The sequence below is a fragment of the Rhamphochromis sp. 'chilingali' genome, assembly GCF_963969265.1.
Source record: "Rhamphochromis sp. 'chilingali' genome assembly, chromosome: 3".
NCBI lineage: Eukaryota > Metazoa > Chordata > Actinopteri > Cichliformes > Cichlidae > Rhamphochromis > Rhamphochromis sp. 'chilingali'.
The window spans coordinates 44105073-44125488 of record NC_137931.1 but is presented as its reverse complement, the minus strand read 5'-3'; the positions used below and the strand labels follow the sequence as shown (position 1 = coordinate 44125488).

At 39.7% G+C, this 20416-nt stretch overlaps 1 protein-coding gene across 1 annotated transcript in view; it reads right to left on the bottom strand.

Moving 5' to 3' along the window:
* Window positions 1-15471, bottom strand: part of atf6 (activating transcription factor 6) — a 28901-nt gene extending 13430 nt beyond the window's left edge. The window contains exons 1-9 of the mRNA XM_080877746.1: window positions 15239-15471; window positions 14078-14166; window positions 13651-13729; window positions 13290-13387; window positions 12510-12633; window positions 12025-12228; window positions 10307-10476; window positions 999-1184; window positions 812-903 (exon numbers count right to left, since the gene is read on the bottom strand). Coding sequence (XP_080733872.1) covers window positions 812-903; window positions 999-1184; window positions 10307-10476; window positions 12025-12228; window positions 12510-12633; window positions 13290-13387; window positions 13651-13729; window positions 14078-14166; window positions 15239-15338 — 1142 coding nt within the window. The 5' untranslated portion in view covers window positions 15339-15471. The remainder of the gene's footprint in view (window positions 1-811; window positions 904-998; window positions 1185-10306; window positions 10477-12024; window positions 12229-12509; window positions 12634-13289; window positions 13388-13650; window positions 13730-14077; window positions 14167-15238) is intronic.
* Window positions 15472-20416: the final 4945 nt, after the last annotated feature.

The window sequence follows — 20416 nt, the reverse complement described above, 5'->3', positions numbered from 1 at the left end:
ACTCATTACAATTTGTCCCAATTGTTAATATTACAAGCAGAGATAAGAAAAATGACCATGTGCAAATGCTTTTTGCATTTCTTTCTTATGTTTGAAGCCAGAATGATTTTATTTTACTTTCACAAGTGGTAACAGTTTACTTTTGCCCCAGCCCATCACAGTGTTTTGAGAGTTATTCATCCATTAGTCAAGAAGTCCTATAAACTCTGGCAGCAACATCAGAGGACTGAACTGTACACACAAGAACAATACGGCACATATGAACTATTAATCGCCACTTTCTTTTCCAAGAGATTGGCTTTGGTCAGGATAAAGGTGGGCTTTTATAGCATGTGCATTAATGGACTACATACTACTCAGTACTATGCTCTGGTGCTTGGCTCCAGAGCATAGTAGTAAAGTCTTACGGGGAAACCCCCAAAAGTATTACCATGCAAAGTCAATGACTTTTAATATACACAAATATTAGCTCAACCGATGATCACCTTTTACTTTTTGTTCAATATACTTGATAAAAGAGATTTTTCTTCGTTTTGAGGGAGTGGGGCGGTTAAAAAGTTGAAGACATCGTCTGAAAAGGAAAACGTTTTTTGCATAATATCTTACATGTAGGGCGTGCTTCCCACTGTGAGTCACGGGGCTTCCCATTTCTATTCAGTCAATAATCATGGCAGAAATATTCATGCAGCCTGACAATATCAGCGTCATCAGCACTCATTTGGTTTGAATTGAATTTCAGCCATCGATCACTGTATCAAATGACTTTTTATGGCAAGTGAAAGCATTCATCTGTTCAGTGTCCCACGCTCACCTCATTGGTGCAACATTAAGAACGAGGAACACCACGACCACCATGAGGCACACCGCTCTCCTTTTGGGTGCTGTTGCTTTCAGCGCTGTGTTCTGCAGAGAAAGCGAGGAAACCCATTGTAGTAAAAACGACTTCCAACACGTGCACATGTGCCTGTACTGTGAGGGAAGCGCTGGTCGTATCTCACCTTGCTCAGAAGGCCCTCCAGCTGTTTCTTTAGGTTGCCGTTCTCATTCTTGAGCACCTCGTTCTCAGACAGCGCCACCTTCAGGCGAGCTTCCAGCGAAAGCAAATACTCTTTCTTCTTTTTCCGAGACAGGGATGCTGACTCGCGGTTTTTTATCATGCGCTGTTGTCTCTGGGACAACTTGGACTACAGTGGGAATGTGAGAAAAAAACAGAAACAAGGACATCATTTATTATTGAAGTTACGCCAATATTTTATCCTTCCTCGACTCCAAACAGGAAAGAGAAGCAGTTACTTCCTAAGCCACCCGTTGGACTGCAGACCACAGGTTCTTCTGACTTAAATAAAAAGTCTTTTGAATCACATGAGCAGTTGTTTTTAGTAAAATGATCCAAAAGTGTCTTGGGAATGAGGAGAAAACTAGAAACATCTCGTGCTTCCAAAAAGTTAGGTTACGGCTGTCTCATCCAATATGCATTACAGACATCATAAATACAGCATCAGAGGAGATTCACTCAATCACTACATCTCTACTGAGTCACCACCGGTACAGAACTTACTTTCTGTTCCAGAGTGATCGTGCTGAATACCGCTGGCAAAACATTATTATTTCCCAGAGTAGTTGATCTTTAATCTTTCGAGTGTATTTTTTTTTGATAATTATGGGAAATAAGCGTGTGAACGTGTGCTTTGTGATTTCACAGTGACGTCGACCATCAAGTCCAAACAAGAACCGAGGATGGGATTAACAAAAAAAGAAACAAAAAAAACCACACAAAATAAAAACAAAACAAAAAAAAACTGCCCATAAACATAATTACTCTGACCACAGCGTCTCTGGGAAACTAAACATCATTTTACAGTCAATTCTAAAGACGTATGTTATATTCATTTGTATTTACTGCCATTTCATTTCACATACATGTGCTCCGACATCTGCTCTGTCCATTTCTTGAACCAACACTCATTCATTAACACTTGGAACACATGAGGTATATTGAAAAATACTGAGGAAGGAGAGGTGGGAGAAGGCAGAGGTTTGAATTGCAGAGATTGGCATGAGAAAAAAGAAATCACAGGAAACGCAGAAAATAAATGGAAGCAGGAAAGATAAACCCAACATAAAAGCCGGTGCCGACTGTGTTATTCTCACCCAGAGACTCCCTCTGTTGCTGGTGCTCTAGTTTACCTCAGTGATAGAATAATAAACAGACACATTAAGGATGTATTGTAAGGTTAATGACAATTCTTCAGCAAATCCTGGCATTAACATCGCTCCAAAGAGCCCTTAAGTGTATGCTTTAAGTAAAATATTTACACCAGGATCGTCTAGGGACATAAAAGGTCACCTGCAATGCTTCTATTCTATATGTGTGTTTAGAAAAGGTGTCACTCATTGATAAATGGGTTCACATCAGGCACATAAACACAGAAACAGTTTATATGTTAGTGGTCTAAATGTGGAAACATAAGAACGGCCACAGCCAGCATCTATTGTTTTAACTCTCAAGGTAAACTATAAATAAATAAATACAATTCTGGCATTTTTTTCAGTTCAGATTTGTTTATCTGAGGCGTTTGTGTGAATCAAGACTTTAAAAATATCAACATAAACAAATTAATAAATAAATAAAGACACGCCCAAGTTGTTAGATTCTTTCCACTTGACGTCAGTAAGATGAGAACTGAAATCAAAGTCTCGCATGCTAACCCAAATAGTGCATATGTTAACATGACCTCTCTCAAATTAGCAGAACCAGTGGCACAGATTACCCAAACACCTTCATTGTCCACCCACTCCCCAGCCATCTCGCCGCCCCTCTTCTCCAAACACAAACGTCCTCCTAAGGGTAAGTCTCTAAGATCCAGGGTCTAATAGCCCCGCTGGTGATTAAGTTATTTGGATCCCTGTATTTGTGTTCTGTCTCCTGAGAAACTCTTCTGTCTCCCAGCCGAGGTCTGGGAGCCGTGCCACTAGCCCGAGCCTGGGAACACTGCAAGTAAGCAGTTACCAGGGAGTGAAGAGCACGGGGAACTTCACGTCGCGTCCACAATGAGGCTGGGGAGGAAGATGTGGGGCAAGGGGCAAAAAAAAGGGGGCTGAGTGGCATTTCTCAAGAAGCTTGGCGGGTTGAGAGGCTAACAGTGATACTTGTTCACACTCAAACTATTTGAATGCCAGTGGGAAATGCAAACAAGGGGGGAAAATGCCCATTAGCAAAGCACAGCTCATACAGCAACAGCTGCAGACAGCTGTTGGTTTACTGATCAGCGCCGTGTGAATGCATCTAATTGCATGATCATCCCAACTCCTGGTCAACAGCACTTCAACAGATGAATATGGGTGAAGAGAGAAAAACATACAGGAGTCTGATCGCCACAATGCAAGTGAGGAACCCCTCATTCAGTTCAACAGTTCAAGGATTATTCCAAAAGGAAGTTTGTGATTAACCATTAATCTATCCAGATGATAGTGGCTTCCTCTAACGGGTCAGGGTGTAAATGTTTCATGATTTTACTGTGAGTCATAAACCCTCATAACTGTGAAATGGTTTCCATAGGTGACATTTCAGTCGAGCGTGACGCAGACAGTCGCCGAGATCACAAGTCCCCCAACAGTTGAAAGGATGCGCACAGTACCGACAAAGAAAACATCTTTGCTAATGCAGGAGGAAGCCGGGAGAGAGGTGATGAGTTACAGATCTGTCGTAGCCAATGTGGTTGCAATATGTTGAGCAAAGAGCAAGCAGAATGATGAACCTACTTCAGCCATAAAGTTTGCTAATAGGATGCGAGTGGATCATTATTATAGTCGTGTATTTTCTAATGTGATTTTTGTTTATTTCGTTTTGACTTCTTTAAGTCTATTAATTCAGTTTAGTTTGAGTTCGTTTCCAGAGTGCGTTTGGTTGTTTCAGTTGATTTTTTGTTGTTTAAAAATGTTTAGCTTTAATTTAGTTAGTAATGATTATTGTATGGAGGGCATGAGCCAGAGGCAAGATTTAGGAAAATTAGTACAGGCAGTAGAACTTTTGGAAATCAGCTGACTCTCAATGAACACATCAATTTTAGTTTAGTTACTATAATAACCCTGGATCAGAGTTCTGGCAGTTTAAGGACAAAATTTTGGAATTATATATAAACAGTGAGCGATTAACCGTGCTGTGCTTCTGAAAAAAATATAACAGCTACTACTATTTTTCCCCATCAGCAGTATGCAGTGTGAAGTGCACAGTGCTTGTACGGTGAGACTACAAAAAGGGGTCTTAAGTTAAGTGTTCATGTGTTATTCACTCACTGCCTACTTTCTTCAACTGCTAATGGCAAAGAAAGGTGATTTAAGTGACTTCTGAGTATTTCACAAACTGCTGACCTACTGGGATTTTCCCACACAACCATTTCTAGAGTTTTTAGAGAATGGTCCAAAAAACAGTGAGTGCCAGTTCTCTGGGTGGAAATGCCCTGTTAATGTCAGAGGCCAGAGGCACACTGTGGGCCTGTTAGTACCAAGTGTGAATGCCTAAGCCTACCACACTATTGTTACTGAACATGTTTTTACCACAGTGTATGCATCTTACAATGGCTGCTTCCAACAGAATTAGGTACAAGGCTCTTCAACATGACAATGAGCTCAGTTTACTCAAAAAGCCTCCACGGTCACCAGATCTCAATCTAACGGATTAAGTCTGAGACGTAAAGTATTGGAACAAGAGATTTGCAACATTGAAGTGCAGCCAGCAAATCTGCAGCAACTGTGTGATGTTGCTGCAAAACCTCAGAGGAATAGGTCCAAGCACCTTGTTGAATCCATGTCATGAAGAATTAAGGCCATTCTGAAGGAAAAAGGGGTCCAAGTACTAGAAAGGTATACCTAAAAAAAGTGGCCAGCGAGTGGATTCAATGTTTTTAATCAAGCTCAGTCTCAGCTGTCCAGCTTTAGAAATATTTCTGATGAAAAGAAGTTAAACATGCCTAAATATCTGAGTTAGCTGTACGCAGGGACCACCAGGCCTTCCTGGGGCCCACCCCTGTAAATCCTTCCATCCTACTAATGGGAACCTTTGTTGAGGCCTGCAATTTCAGACGGGATTGGTTTCCCTTGCATGCATGCACATGCACACAAACACACACTCACATACATCTAAATCCCTTGCCATTTGGGAGCCCATTACACTACACTGACCCAATCCCTGATGGCTATTTACAGCTGTCGCACTGCACAACACCTGTCTGAAGCATGTAATCCTTTGCAGCCGTTTAACATCCAGGCTTACGCAGGCCAAAATACAGCACTGTGGAGACCAGAATCAGCGACACACACACAGACTTACTGTACAACATGCAGCAACACCTGGCACAAGCATGCCATCTTTAACAGGCATTTTACACATCCACAAGCCTATCAAGTCCACCACTCTGCTGCAGCCAAACCACGATGAGTGAACGCAGCTGCAGTGCTCTCTCACGAAGAGTCGAGCCTCTTACATTCTCCTTGTTGTGCCACAGAAACAACCAACTCCATTGAAATTGCTCTAAATATAAAAACATTCCATCCTTAACAAAAATGTGTAAAAACTGCCCCAGTTGTCCTTTAAAAGGCTCTTCAGATGAGCTTTTTAAATTTCCACTACCTTTTTCTCTTGGTAAATAAGGTGAACTTCAAAACTTTGGATCTCTTTGTCCTGCTCACAATTAAATGTTTACAGACCCTTTCTTTTAATCACCTATTATAAACTTTATTGACTTGGTTGGGTTTACAAATGGCTGAGAGGAGTATTTGTTTTGGCCTCTGAGGTTTGGAATTCTTCGACATTTCTCTCGATGTCTGGCACAAAAAGTGCTTCTCTCGACTGAATTATGCCCGCGATAATTGGACAAGTTCCTCTACGCCCTTTTAGGGGTGGGCGGCTTTTACAGCTAGAGGTCAACCATTACATTTTATTTAAAAAAAAAACACAACAAACCCAGACGCTTTTCAGAATCTTTTTTTTTTTTTAATTACCCGATTAACCAAGTTAATATTAATTAAGATGAAGTGAACTGTTTTTCCATGTTCACATATATCACTGCCCCATGAGATAATAACAGCAGAAATCTGGATACATTTTCCCACTGTCACCACAGAAATCACTACACATGGTTTTAGAGACATTCCACAAATGTGACACATGGTTTTCCATAATTAACAAAGGTTCAAAATGTGTTAACTTTTCATTTTTGCAACTTTGCTGTTCAGCCTAATGCTAAGGAGACATGCTGGGAATGTGGAAGTCCTGCTAACAAAACAGACAAGTCTGAAAGAGGAGACAGAGTGAGAACATGTTTCTCAACCCAATAAAGGTCAGATGAGAACAAGACATGAGTAACTGCTGTGCTGGAGACCGAAGCCCGAAACAACAGCGAATTTGCTAAAAGTCCCAGCGAGTCGCTAGCCTCAGGTCTTTAAAAGATCACGACAAACGCGCCCACACAAAATAAGACAAGCACTTGTAAAAGTTGGTGACCCTTTATGAAGAGACCAAGAAAATGTGCCATAAACAATAAAAAATACTACAAGTTTACTTTATGTCTTTTAAATTGCTGGGGCAGTCTCTGCTGCAGTTAACGGGGCCTCGGTTGCATGTATACGCTGTCGTAAAAATCAACCAGGGAGAAACGAATGCGTGTGGGGAAAGCGCAGCTGTCCTGGCATCACCCCTGAACGCATCACACGAAAGAATACACCCTCTGCCATTAATACTGAAAGCAATGTCCCGTCCTTTTCAAAGTAATCTGTTCTACTGTAGCAAATTAAAAAAAAAACACTCATCGTCTATTTGTATTTTTACATGTTTGTGTCGTCTCAGTGCTCTGCAGCATTCCTTAAGATTTATCTCTGATTACAAAGTGAAAATCATTCCTTTCAGATCATAACGTGGTCTCAAGCCACGGTTCTCAAAGTGTGGTCTGTGGTCACAAATGGTGGCCGTTGTTAACATTTTATTCGGCCCCTGCGCACAACAAAGAAAGAATGTGATTCTCTACATTTCATACTATGTATAATGGTGCAAAATGAGACAAAAGGAACAGTTTTCTTCTGTTTTAACTTCTTAGGGGTGGCTGTGGTTTAGGAGATAGAGTAGGTGGTCTCCTAATGGGAAGGTTGGTGGTTCGTTGCCCAAGCGTACTGATCTGCATGCCAAGAAATCCTGGGGCAAGATACTGAACCCTGAGTTGCTCCCGATGCATTCACCAGAGTGTAGGTGTATGCGATCGTTAGAGAGAAAGCACTAGTCTAGAGGCAAGGCACAGAAAAAGGTGCTTGTGCGAATGCATGTTCTATAAAGCACTTCAAATGCTCATGTAGAGTAGAAAAGAGCTGCATAAGAAAAAGTTCATGTAACTTTCAGTTCTGCTCTAGCCACCATAAGTCTTAAGAAACAGAGTTGGTTTCAAGAAATGCCACTTCATCAGTGGTTTAAAAAACCCGCAAAACAAAACAAAACCCTCCAAAACTACAAAACTCGCACAAAAATGACAACCACCAAGACAAACCACCCTCTGAGCAGTGACATTGCAAAGTAAGTGTTTCACGTGTGGATTTCTATAGCCCTCCATCATAAACTGGCTCCCTACACTGGCACTTTGAGTGCCCCTGGTATAAAGCAGAGGTGTGGACTCGAGTCACATGACTTGGACTCGAGTCAGACTCGAGTCATTAATTTTATGACTTTAGACTTGACTTGAAAAAATATTGTAAGACTTGTGACTTGACTTGGACTTTTACACCAATGACTTGGGACTTGAATTGGACTTGAACCGGTTTACTTGAAAAGACTTGATATTTTACCCCAAATATAAAATTTAACATGCATATTATATAGAGATTGAAAATGTGACGTCATTCACGGGTAGAACCGCAAAGGATTCTGGGAACTCGTGGCAAAAATGTCACAAAAATGTCAAGAAGCCGTTGTATTATTAACTGCAATAGCCGGTCGCATGACAGCCACGGGAAGCCGACGGGTAAAGAGATCGGTTGTTATCGGATTACGTCGTTGAAGAGAAATTGTTCGAGCCATGTTTCCGAAGTAACAAAGAGGCGACTGGATTGCAGCCATTCAAAGATCAAATATAACGTCCCAGAACCCTCCAGCTCACAGGTTAGTCTGCTCCAAGCATTTACAGGAAGGTCAGTGTTTTTTAGTAGTTAATACGTCATTTTCATAACATAATTGGTGATATAGGTTACAAGCAAGTCTGGCGCTGAACAGAAATTGTCGCGCTATGCTCCTTTGTTTATTGTGCATAAATAGTGAATTGTCCTGACACAATATTGCGTTTCGCTTCTGTTATTATGGTACATTGACAAAAACATATACTTTTATTCACAGGATAAAACAGGTTTTTTGTATCACTAATTGCCCAGTACGATTACAGCATACAGTATTATTGTCACTGCTACATTTCTGTGATGCTACCAGAAATTATTTCCACTGCTAATTAATTACCGTTGAGCTCAAAGGTCCTATTAATAAACGGTTAAGGAATGTGTATTTATGACGACGATTTGTGAGACTGGTAAACTTATGATACGTACGATGGTCTTTCGTTCTACACGGTGCATTTCAAGGTCCTGCACCCATCCGTCGGTAAACTGTACCTGGGCTTGTTGCAGTGACCGGAAGTTACTAAACTTCATGAGTGTATGCGCTCACTCCAAGAACCGTATGATTATAAATATGCATATAAATATGCTACGATGAGATAGCTGACTTCATCTAACTAGCAAATGTTGTCCAGGCTACGTTGGTGATACAGTTTTTTTTAATGTGTATGATATTTTTGTCATGCGATTTTAAAGCCGGTCCTACAACCGCATCCAAGAATAACATGCAGCTTATCTCAGAACTGTCGGTGAAAATTATTCTTGGAGCTAGGTTTAATTGAGCTGCATTTTAAAGAGGTGCAATTTCACAATTTGTGTATATTTTCTAAGTTCACTATTTTGTCATGTGTTGAGAAAAACACAGATTTAAAAATTACATGGTCTAATATTTACATTTAGCATAACTGCAACATTATTTTTTCGTTTGTTTTTTTTAAAGACTCGAAAGGACTTGAAATTCAAAGTTTCAGACTTGTGACTTGACTCGGACTTTTACACCAGTGACTTGAGACTCGACTCTGACTTGCCTGACATTACTTGAGACTTGACTTGAGACTTGAGGATAAAGACTTGAGACTTACTTGAGACTTGCAAAACAATGACTTGGTCCCACCTCTGGTATAAAGTAAATGAACGTGCCTGGTACTCACTCTCTATGCAAAAAAAAGCAGCAATTTGTGTCTTCAGTGACTGGCATGGTCCATGCAGAGTAATAACTTTTCTCTCAGTGTGGAAAAATGGATTCATTATTATAAACAACAGCTATAAATGCTTTTTCATTTCCACCATTTTAGCCAAAAATCACAGTTAATGGTTTGTGAGATTAAAATTAATACCAAAAAAAAAAAGGTTTAAATGGGGGAGTTTGGGTTGGACAGGATCCAGTTCAAGCGTAAACACCCGGAGCACAGCATCACAAAGTGAGCAACTGCACGCACACTCACGATGCAAAACAATGCTGCTCCATGCAAGCGCACACAGGCAAGTACTTGCATGTCGATACACACACGCGCACACAAACACAGGTGTTGAAGGCACCATTTATTCCTGTGAATAACTTGGGCACATTGCTAGTTAGGTAGCAAATTAAAGACTACGACCATCACAGCGTTTCGTGAGCTTAAAAATCCTACCTATCCTTAAGATACTCCTCCACTGTCGTTGAAATACTCATTAAAGGCCTGCATGCTTCTAAAACACACAGGGTAAAAATAAAAATGTTTTACAAGCTTGTAATTTATTTATTTATTTTGGTAAACTTGCTCTGAACGATAATCAGATATATTACTCCGGTGCTTTCTTTTAATTTTATATTTACTTTTAACTCCAACTCTGTATAGTTTGTAAAGCACTTTGTAACCTGTCTATGAAAAGTGGAACAAATAAGAATTATACTACTTATACTTATATCACCACATGTGCCTGCATTTAATGCACCTGATTTTAGAGTAAACACCCAACAAATCCCCACAAAAACAAGTTAACAGTCAGCATACAGAGAAAGATGAATAATCATGACACACAAAATAAGAAAGAATTTTTTTTCCCTGTATATTTTATGGATAAGAGCTTTTAAACCAGAAGTGGTAACATCTCAGTGTTGGGTGATTATATAGAAACTCTCATAAAAGAAGATTCTTAGAGAATGCTCAGAACTCACATCATCCTCTGAGGATGGGGTCAAAAGTGTGCCCGAAACCACTGGTGGAGCAGCGACGGGTACAGACCAGTCCTGGCTGAGTGCTGGCATAGTGACCACGCTCCCAGAGATGGCCTGTGGTGTTTGGATCTGCAGTAGCTGGCTTGGCTGAGACAGCAAAAGAGGGTGACCTGAGAGAGAGACACACAGGCTTTTTCAAATTAAAGGTCTTAACCACGCTAATCATATTTTTATTGTGTGATTAACATAGACTAATGAAGATTACTTTGCTTTCGCATTTATTTTTTCATCCAGCCTTCGTCTTGTACAGTGACAATACACAAAAGAAAGATGAGCCCAATGTGCCCTGTAAAAATGATGCAGATGCAGGTTCCTCCAAACTCCTCCCTGCCTCTGGTGACCCACATACACCTCCTTCTCTTTAACAGGACTTTTTTGTTAAATTACAGGTGGAGAAGATGTTTGCCATCTTGACCCATGGTCTTAAACTTGCACATTCCACCGTGATAGGTTTGTGATGCTTATCAGCTTAAACAGACATAAATGTGCACGTGTCCCCACACTTGAAGTACAACATAGCTCAAATGCAATAAACAAGGAAAACATAATGCAAGACTGTCACTATAAATTAAGGTCTTACTAATGCAGAAGCCTCCCAGAGCGGTGTGCCAGGAACCACTCATCAAGCTGACCCTGCCACCTTCCCCTTTAATGCTAAACCTGTCAATGCTAATTGTGCAAGCGTTTGCCAGTTCTGCTAATGAATGTGTGCAGTGCCAACACCAAGTCCTGCACCCAAGTTCACCATGTGTAAGAAGTCATAGGCCTAAAAAAAACGTCAAACGTTTGGTTCAGCATGTTTATTTGTTGGAAAATAATCAATAAACAGTTTCATTTCCTTTCTTTCCTTTTTCAAATCGTCCCGTTGCTGAGGAGGTTTACTCCTCAGCTGTGAATGTTGATGAGCTCATAAAACAATACCCTTCATAGCACTGAGCACGCTTGAATAAATTTCCATCTGGGGCTTTGCATTTGAATGTCTTGGCCTTAACCATCTGCCATCTTGGCCGTTACAAGGCAGACAGCGGAGCCAAGTTCAAATTCACTTCGAGAGAGGTCAGATGCTCCACCCATTTGGGACCCAAGCAATGACATAAGTATTTACATTGGCTTAGATGCTGCTGATGTAACAAACACAGAGGGCCTGACTGGTCACCCAGAAAGGCTAAACCAGAAAGAAACAACAGCAATAATGACTCTAATGCACGAAACACATAGCAGCCCATAAACAGTCTCACTTTTTGGTTAGAAAGCAAGTTTGTTCGGCTATTTATTAAAAAATAATGATTTAAAAAGAGCATATTTTTTTCCAAATGTTAGGCAAATATGGACATATTTTGATTAAGATAATCTACTGTCTAATTTCATTCTTATGTATTGATCATCAAGCAAAATAGTGAGAAACAGCCTCACACAGAGCAAAAACTGTTGTTAAAGCACCACCTACTGGCAAAGATACAACAATTAAATTATTGCTTACAAAAGATTCAGTAGCACTGACAACATAATCCTGAATATCATCTCTAAATTATGAGTTACAAAGTATTATGAGTAAGACATATCAAATTTCCAGTTAATATGACTAATGCATTGGTCTGATGCAATACAGTGCAGGGAGGGAGAAGCATGTTTTGATGTGTTGCAGTGTGAGCCCTGACCTGCAGGGGGTGCTGGTTTGATGCTGACTGGAGCTGGTTTTACCACAGGGAGCACAGTGGTCTGCAGGGGCTGGATGATGATTGTCTTGGCCTGCATGGGAGCTGCTGCTTGAGCCAATGGCACAGCTGTAATCAGTGGTTTGGGCTGGATGGAAACCTTTGGGCCAATCTGAATCGGCTTCTTGACCGGCTGCACTGGCTTGGCTGGTGTGCATGTGTGCATATGTCAAAGGACAGGGATGGAAGTAGTTAGACAAGGAAACGGTATTCATATAAATATCCTAAGCTCAGGAAAACAAATATGCATTTACAGTTATAAGTTATTCTTAAAGGACTTTTTTTTTTCAGGACTCGACATCCCAGAGTTTTGCAAACCCATACTGTGGTGCAAAAATAGCAAATCTTCCCTGTTTTAGTAATCAAATGTCTAAATATTGAGAAAAGCTGAATAGCTAGCAGACGTGTGGTGGCAGAAGCTGCCTCACCTCGTACAACCTGATTGGTCCTCTTTGCAGCTTTTCGAGGTGGGGAAGAGATTTCAGAAAAGCCACTGGACTCTGAGCAGACTGAAAGAGGAGACGGCTGCGATTGTGGAGACAGGGCCTCATCCTGAATGAAGAAACAAATGAGATTTAGATCGTGTATCTTCAAGGACATGATCAGTGTAGTCACATCACTGTTTAAATACGTTTCACCCGTGACACTATAAATTAATTTGTGAAGCCATTTGTACTCTATGTGTGCTCAAGGCACGCCAGATAAAAACAGATAGAGTCCTTATCAGTACTCAAAGACTCCAGCAGACAAATGTGTCCTTGGAGAAGTCAGGACGATTCCTTTAGCAGACAAATGCGTGCAGACTGTGTTGAGGCCAGAAAAAGATGTAACCCTTGTCCTTGTTTTGACACGCTGTGAAAACATCTGCCTGCTAAATTATGCTAATATGCTTGAAGCTGTCAGCACCTTTTTTTCTGTTTTTAACGAGACGTTGGAGCACATTTCAGATGGATGGCAAATTATTAATCTGACAAGGTGTTTAAGGCTTTTGGTAATAAGTGTCTCAAGTGTGTGCATGACCATCCAAAAGGAAAGAGCAGCTGTCATTGTTTGAACGCCATCTGGATGAAAATTTTTGTTGCTGCAACTGCTCAAAGCATGTAAGCATGTAAATAATCACATTGTGAAACAAAGTGCAATTTGCATTGGAAATGAAATTCAAATGCAGAAAAACCAGGAAGGACAAAGAGTTGAAAACCGTGTCTTACCTGCAAGGAACACGGAGACAAAGCTTCCACTGAGGCAGGAGAGGGCACCGAGCTCAGAGTGTGGGCAGGTGACAGAGAGTCCACGCTCACCTCACCATCTGGATGCACAAGGACATGGAAACAATGGGCAATATGTGCGAGTCTTATTCAGCATAAGCCAATGCGTCTCTCAAGTATTGAACCATTCAATACTTTTGTATTGTTGGACCATTAAACCTACTGCATGGTGGACAAGTTTGAAAAATAATGACGCACCAATGTTACATGCATGTAGTAAAACAGCTATATTATCCCTGAGTAATATCCCTTTTAGATTTATTTATATAGTCCTTATTTTGTGCTGCAGTGTGACACCACGTACCTGTGGAAATGCTGCATGTATCCATTTCATTCCATGGAGGAATGTCGATGTCAAAGTCCAGAACTGGAACACCATTGGCCTGAGAAATCAAACATATGGTTTTGAAAAAAAATGGACTTCCTGAGAAAGCAGAATGGAAGCAAATGCATGTAGGGAAATCCAATCAATGTGTCATTTATAGCTGATAAAATTAAACACGTTTGAATTCTGGGACATTTATTTGAGTCTACAGTATTTTTTTTGCATGCACGATGTAGGTGGAATTTTTTTTTTTTTTGGTGCATGATCTATCCTTGCATAACAAAATGTGGCTGTAGCCATCTTAGGCTCTACCTTCAGCACCACACAGTCAATTTTTTTCAGATTTCCACTGGGCTGATCTTTCACTTCCCCGTGTATTTGCATATTAAGAGGATGAGTTACTCACATAGCCAGCATTATCAAGAGCCTCAAGCAGCTCATCTGCATCCCGCAGCTCATCGCCTAGTTTCTCCAGCTCATCGAACAGGCTTAAGTCTGTATGTCAATGAGAACAGAACACAGACAATTGCTTTCCATTAGAAATCTTTATCATGAGATTATTGAAGAAGACAATTACAAAACAATTACAAAAAATATCTTCAAAATAAGTAAGTGGCACATTTGGCTTTTGCTTTTTTCTTGCGGTTAACTGCCAGTAAAAGAGACAAGCTGGTATGATCAAATTTACTGTATTTAGTTAGTTCTGCCATATTCAATAAATAGCCCATACAGGCAATGTGTAATTTGGAAAAGTAATCAATACAGTTCAGACTGTGCCACAAAAACATGCATGCTCAACACGCACAACACAGCATAACACAATTACAGACAAAACTACTAACACCAAAAAATGTACCCTTAAAAATGTATCTTTGTTTTTTGTCTTTTTCAAAGCATAAACTCTAACAGGCCAAACAAGTTTATTATGGTCACACTTTAACAAATCTGTTTCACTTTCATTTTTAACATCTTATTTGTTTCTTCTACATTTTCTTCCTCGGGTTATTACACAACTCAGCATAAAACACAAGTAAGTGCAAACAGCAAGTCTATTATTAGTAACCTAATAAAAAAATAGCATTAATAATGATAATAATAGATAACAATAAATATATAAATTGTTAACAAGTTGTACTTTTCGAGACCTTAAAAGCGATTATTAAAATAAATCAGTAAAAATTAGAAAAAAAATCTACAATCTTCGTGTTTTTGTTTTTTTAGGGTAAGTTGTGCACTTTATATATTATCAATATTTAGTATTACATATCTGTAATAATGATCAGACAATGCAGTGTGAAGTGTGCCCTGTCTCCAGTTACAGTGCTGGTTATAACTCCAATTACCTGCTGTTACATCATCACAGCATCATGGCTAATGCTAAATGGCTAACTTAGACTTAGGAGTGTGACAACAAGCACAACACATAAACCTCCTACTTGTGTCTTTAAAACAACCGACTTATAAACACTCCTCTTTTATACGTGTTGTCTCTGTTGATATCCTGGGTCAGCTACACTGCTTCTCTCTATAGGTCTTTCTAGAATATGTGAGCTCCGCTGTTGCTTACCCCACTCTCCCTCCTGATCGATGGAGATGATGCCTGCCTCACTATCCATCGCAGGGTATTGCCGATGATTTTCGAAGTCTAACGTTAAGTCGGATGACATCCTCTTTTGAATTCATTAGTATATTATCACACTGTAACAAAGCGCGATCATACCACTGTTGATCAAGCGGCTGTTTAGGGATGAACTTCCCATTTAGATACACGTCTGACTTTACCGTCAGTCTACGGGTGCCGCCGAGGGACCCGTCGCGCAGCGAGCATGGGCGCGCAGCTGGGAATTTTATTGTAATAATTTCTTTTATTGCTCTCTGATTCTCAAAACAGAAAAAAAGTAACAGATACACAGAACAGAAGACTGAGTTATAGCTATCTAAATGACAGTAAGCAAAATAAGAGATCTTAAAAGAATTACAAGTAAGACATGTATATATATAAATACACACACATATATAGGAAGAAAAAATGAACAAAAACAACAACAAACAATGCGAGAGCGACAGTGACATTAAACAAAGACACTAAAAGTATTACAAATTGCAACCGTTTTAATGCTGCTGGAAAATTGACATCGCAGCTTGTGGTTCCTAACTGCGCCACTAGGCAGCAGGATCGTACTGCAGGCTCCACGGTACGGCGTGAAATGTTTAGTGTTCAAACGCTGATTTCTGTCGACACGGAGGAGCTGAGATCATGAGGCAGAAGTTGAGTAAGTCACTTATGTTAAGTTCTAAAGCAAACTAGTAATTTTAAAGACTACACCTGCATTTCTGCAGTTTTAAAAAAACCGAAAAAATCCTGTATTGGCCGAATATGGTTAAATAAAGGTAATGTTTTGGCAAGGGGTCATAAGGGGTCATTTAAGAGACAAAAATATCTTGTTCATCAAAGTGTATATACAAAACGCAGTCTGCTTTGTGGTAGACACCAGTGTATTCTTCTCAGTAATTCGTCTTAGTTTAAAGTTCTTTACTTTAAGTTGACATCCACCGCCAGCTTTCTCGCTTTCCCCCCTCTTTTTTTGACAGAGAGGCAAGGCATTGGAACCTTTTGCCTCATGCACATGATGATGTTTCACCATGAGTCATTAAGGCCACATGCACATGGTAGTCACATGAGAGTTGTCAGAAACACAAAAAATAAGGTGAAAAGTGATATCTAATCAGACCAGATTTTCACTGATACTTCCCATATGTTGGGTCTTATTGAAGCCAGAGTCAGTTTTGTGGGAGAGAAATTTTAAAAAACAAACAAACACATAAAGGTATTTTTTTGAAGACAGATTCCTCAGTTTAGACTGGTCATTTTACCCCAGCTAGCTACTGATAGGGCAGCGTTCTTAAGACAACCAAACTTGGCTGTAATAATGGTCAGAGGAGGTGTGAATTGCATGGACAGAATCTATCCACTCTGTCCAATTCCTGGGGTTCTGTGCTGCTGTGCAGGTCCATTCTGATGTGAACTGTACTTGAGTGTCAGAGATTTCATCTTGGTGTGAAGCTTTTTTTTAAAACACACATACACACCTTGACAGCTACACAACTCTTCACACAGATTATATCTGCTACAATAATAGCTGGACACGCATAGACTCTGCTAGATGTTAGAGTGCATTTTCAGTCCTATTTCTAGTTCTGTAAGTAAAACTTTATTTTTAGAGGTGGACGTAAATCAGATCATATAAAATCATTCCAATTTTACAAGGAAAAAAAGCATGTTAAGACATTAAAAATGTGCTCTGCAAATATGGACAAGTTAAGGGTCATCAGTTCTGTAGCTAAACTCTAAGCAGTCCTGCATCAGAGATTTATGTATCGTTGAATAACGCGGGTAATTAATCAGCTCTTAAGAGTTATGTTTATAATTTGTGATTTTAAAATAACGCAGTCACTTTAAGTGACATTGTGTGCTAAAAATCAGCGGCAGGTGTACACTGGACTTAATCCTTCATGGGCATTTCAGGTCGTAGTGAGATTAACCTGAGGTGGTCTGGTTGATTCCCTGCTGGATTGGTTTGAAGCTTCTCTCAACAAGAAATAGCCACTGGTTTTAACCTAATACTTCAAGGTGGAGACTTACATTGAGGTCATCTACGTCTAAAAATATATTGTGTTTACTTAGCAGGATATAGTTCTCTATGGTTCCAGTCTAGGGTTTTACTATTAACAGAACTCAAAATGCTAACTTTGTGGTGTCTTGATTATGGTAACAATGCAAGCATGTCTGTTTGGAGTCTGTGGACAGTTTGGGACTTATAATATTGATCGTGAGAAAAGCCCCTGAGAGCCAGACACAAAGAGCAGATTAACAGGTTAACCTGATATGTTGGCTGAATGGTTTAACAGAACATTTGTGTAAAATGGATTAGAGGCTTTGGTCATATTGCTGCTGCTGTTGGTGTACAAGCTGCTACAACACATCTCCTCCCTTTGTCTGAAATGCACCATTCATGCTGATGCTCTGCTAATTTTTTTTAAAGTTTGAAACAGACTTAATACATTTTTTTTTAAATATTCGTAGTAATTTTAAATGAACACCAGAGTAGAAATGATGATAATTAAGGGTGCCCTGTGTAATTTTGGGACAGGTAAAGCAGTTACATATATTTTATACAAATATGAACAGCTGATATAAACAGTGTATGTTGCCACTATAAATAACACACAGCAGAATAGGAACACTATGTTATTTGAATATTATGCCCACTTTAACACACTCACAACAAGCTTTTTTTGTTGTTAGTTCTTCACAAAATCCCTTAGAATAAAACAATAACCCGTTATGAAACCAGTCTTTGTTACTTTACTATTAGCAGCCTGTGAAACACATACTTTGTTTCCATCTCTTGAGTTGAATTCATTAAAAAAAAGCTAAAGACTGCACAACTTGACAGACATAAAATAGTACTTTTGCTCTATAAAAATAATTCCCACTGGCTATTAGAATTGCACAACGGGTTGTTATTGCAGCATGGTGTGCAATGTTTCCTTAAATCTGAGGAAAATGGACAAAGGAACAGTGGACCAAAAAAAAAAAATCAGTACCAGAGAGATGCTAGCCATTCAGCTCATCCATGTACTGTTCACTGAAGGGTCACCATAAATGGTCTCAGTGGAGAAGTGGCTGTCATAAAGCCATTCTTAAGGAAGGGAAATGGGTAGAAAAGGCTGATGTATGCCAAAAAATTATTGAAGCAATGTAAGATGACAAAAGTGAAACAAAAAACTGGAGAACTTTTCCTGAAGACTACTTAAAGAAATTACAAGAAAGCTTGCCTATGAGAGTTCAGGCCATGTGGATTATAAAGGTGGTCATACCACATATTGACTTTCAGGCCTTTTAGAATTGCATAAACTCTGGTTTTGCCTTATATACTTTATTTCAATTTATATTGAAACATATTTCAATAAATCATTGTAAGTGCTTCTAATTTCCCTAGCAACATAAAGGAAAACGAGGGTTAGCTTAGGATGTTTCACTGTACTGTAGATCAGTAAGTAGAAAAAAAGCCATTTTTTTAAGCAGAAAAGGTTTTCAGTCTGTGTTCTTGTCTCTCAGTTCATTTTCTTTTTTTTAAATGCAAGATAAGTTTCCTCTCGTACTGCTTCCTCAAAACACTTTTGAAAACAGGGTTAAATAAACTCCATTTAGACCAATAACGGAAGATGTAGACCAGGGGTGTCAAACTCAAATACACAATGGGCCAAAATTCAAAACTGGAACAAAGTCGCGGGCTAACGTTAATATTTATTGAAATATATTTATTCCTCCAGATATAAGAATGAATCTTTTCTTATGGACTCAAACACGTTTTGCTGAAAAACTGAATATAGAACAAGCAAAGCTTAATACTAAACAATATATATATATATTAGCTGTATAATACCAGTAGGCCAGCTCTAATAATAATTTGGTATGGCTTCGTGGGCCAAATGTAATTAGGCTGCGGGCCAAATCTGGCCCGCGGGCCAGAGTTTGACACCTATGATGTAGACGGTGCCCATGATTTCTCTAACAGGATTTTGCTCAGATGAGATGAGAAACAAGCAACAGAGCAAGACTCGAGTCAGATGACTTGATGACTGAAAAAGAAGAAAAAGTTGATTACAGCACGTTACTATACTCAATTTATTGGTTGTTTACAGTAATTTGTTACAGTTAATGCTTTGGTGGTTACATTCTGATGCTCTTGTTATTTGTCATGCTGGTTAAAGAGGTGAAACAACACACTATTGTTCACATGGATCTAAATGCTGTATAAGTAAATTTACATTTACTCATAAAAGGAGTATCTTGTTAGGAATGTATTGCTGAAACAAATAAACACATAAATAAAACAAAGACCACAGTGAGTGAACAAAGAGCCCCACGCTGGCCATGAGACAATGTAAACTTAATCAAGGAACCAAAAGTAGATGGTGTCATTTATTTGACAGCAGGCTTTAATTAGCATTTACCACAAAACAAATTCCTGTAAATGTGGCAGAGGCCTCATGCTTTAGTGAGTTAACAGCATGTTTCCAGTCAGGCTTTTCATGCCTAAAAGATAATTTTGCTGCCACTGAGTACATCTGTCACTTGATATTGAAATTGTGTCTACATATTTGATTGGGTTTTTGTGCAGTTGTAATTATGCACTGGTGTTTTATGAAAAGACAGCCATACTTTCCTCCTCTGTGGCCATGAGGAGAAGAACTTTACTTAGCAGTGAAAAGGAGCGAGAAAGTTGGGCTACAAGCCTCTTCTAAGCAAAGAGAAAACCCCTTTTGCGAAAGGGACTTTGAGCTACATTTCATCTTTTGTCTGCCAGATTGATGAGCTATGAGATGGATGATGTTCTGTAGTGCTCTGTGGCATTGTCTTATCCCAACCCGCACAAAGAGGGAGAACACTTATCATCGCAGGCTTATGTAGGCTATTGAGCAGGGGGCAGGGGTTGTCAGAATGGTGAAGAGGGGTCCAGGAGGGTGGGGGTGGTGGAAGTCCCTCGGATAAAGCGTGATGGAGATGGGCTCATGGCTGCGGAGGCAGATGGAGAGAGTCATCTCCCATGACGACGCAGCTAGAACTTCCATCCCGAAGCCAGAGAAGGACACATGCAGAAAGGAACAGGGAAAATACAGGAAGCGGGCCAAAAGAATGGTGAAAGACTGAAAAAAATGAACGCACCTATAAGCTGGT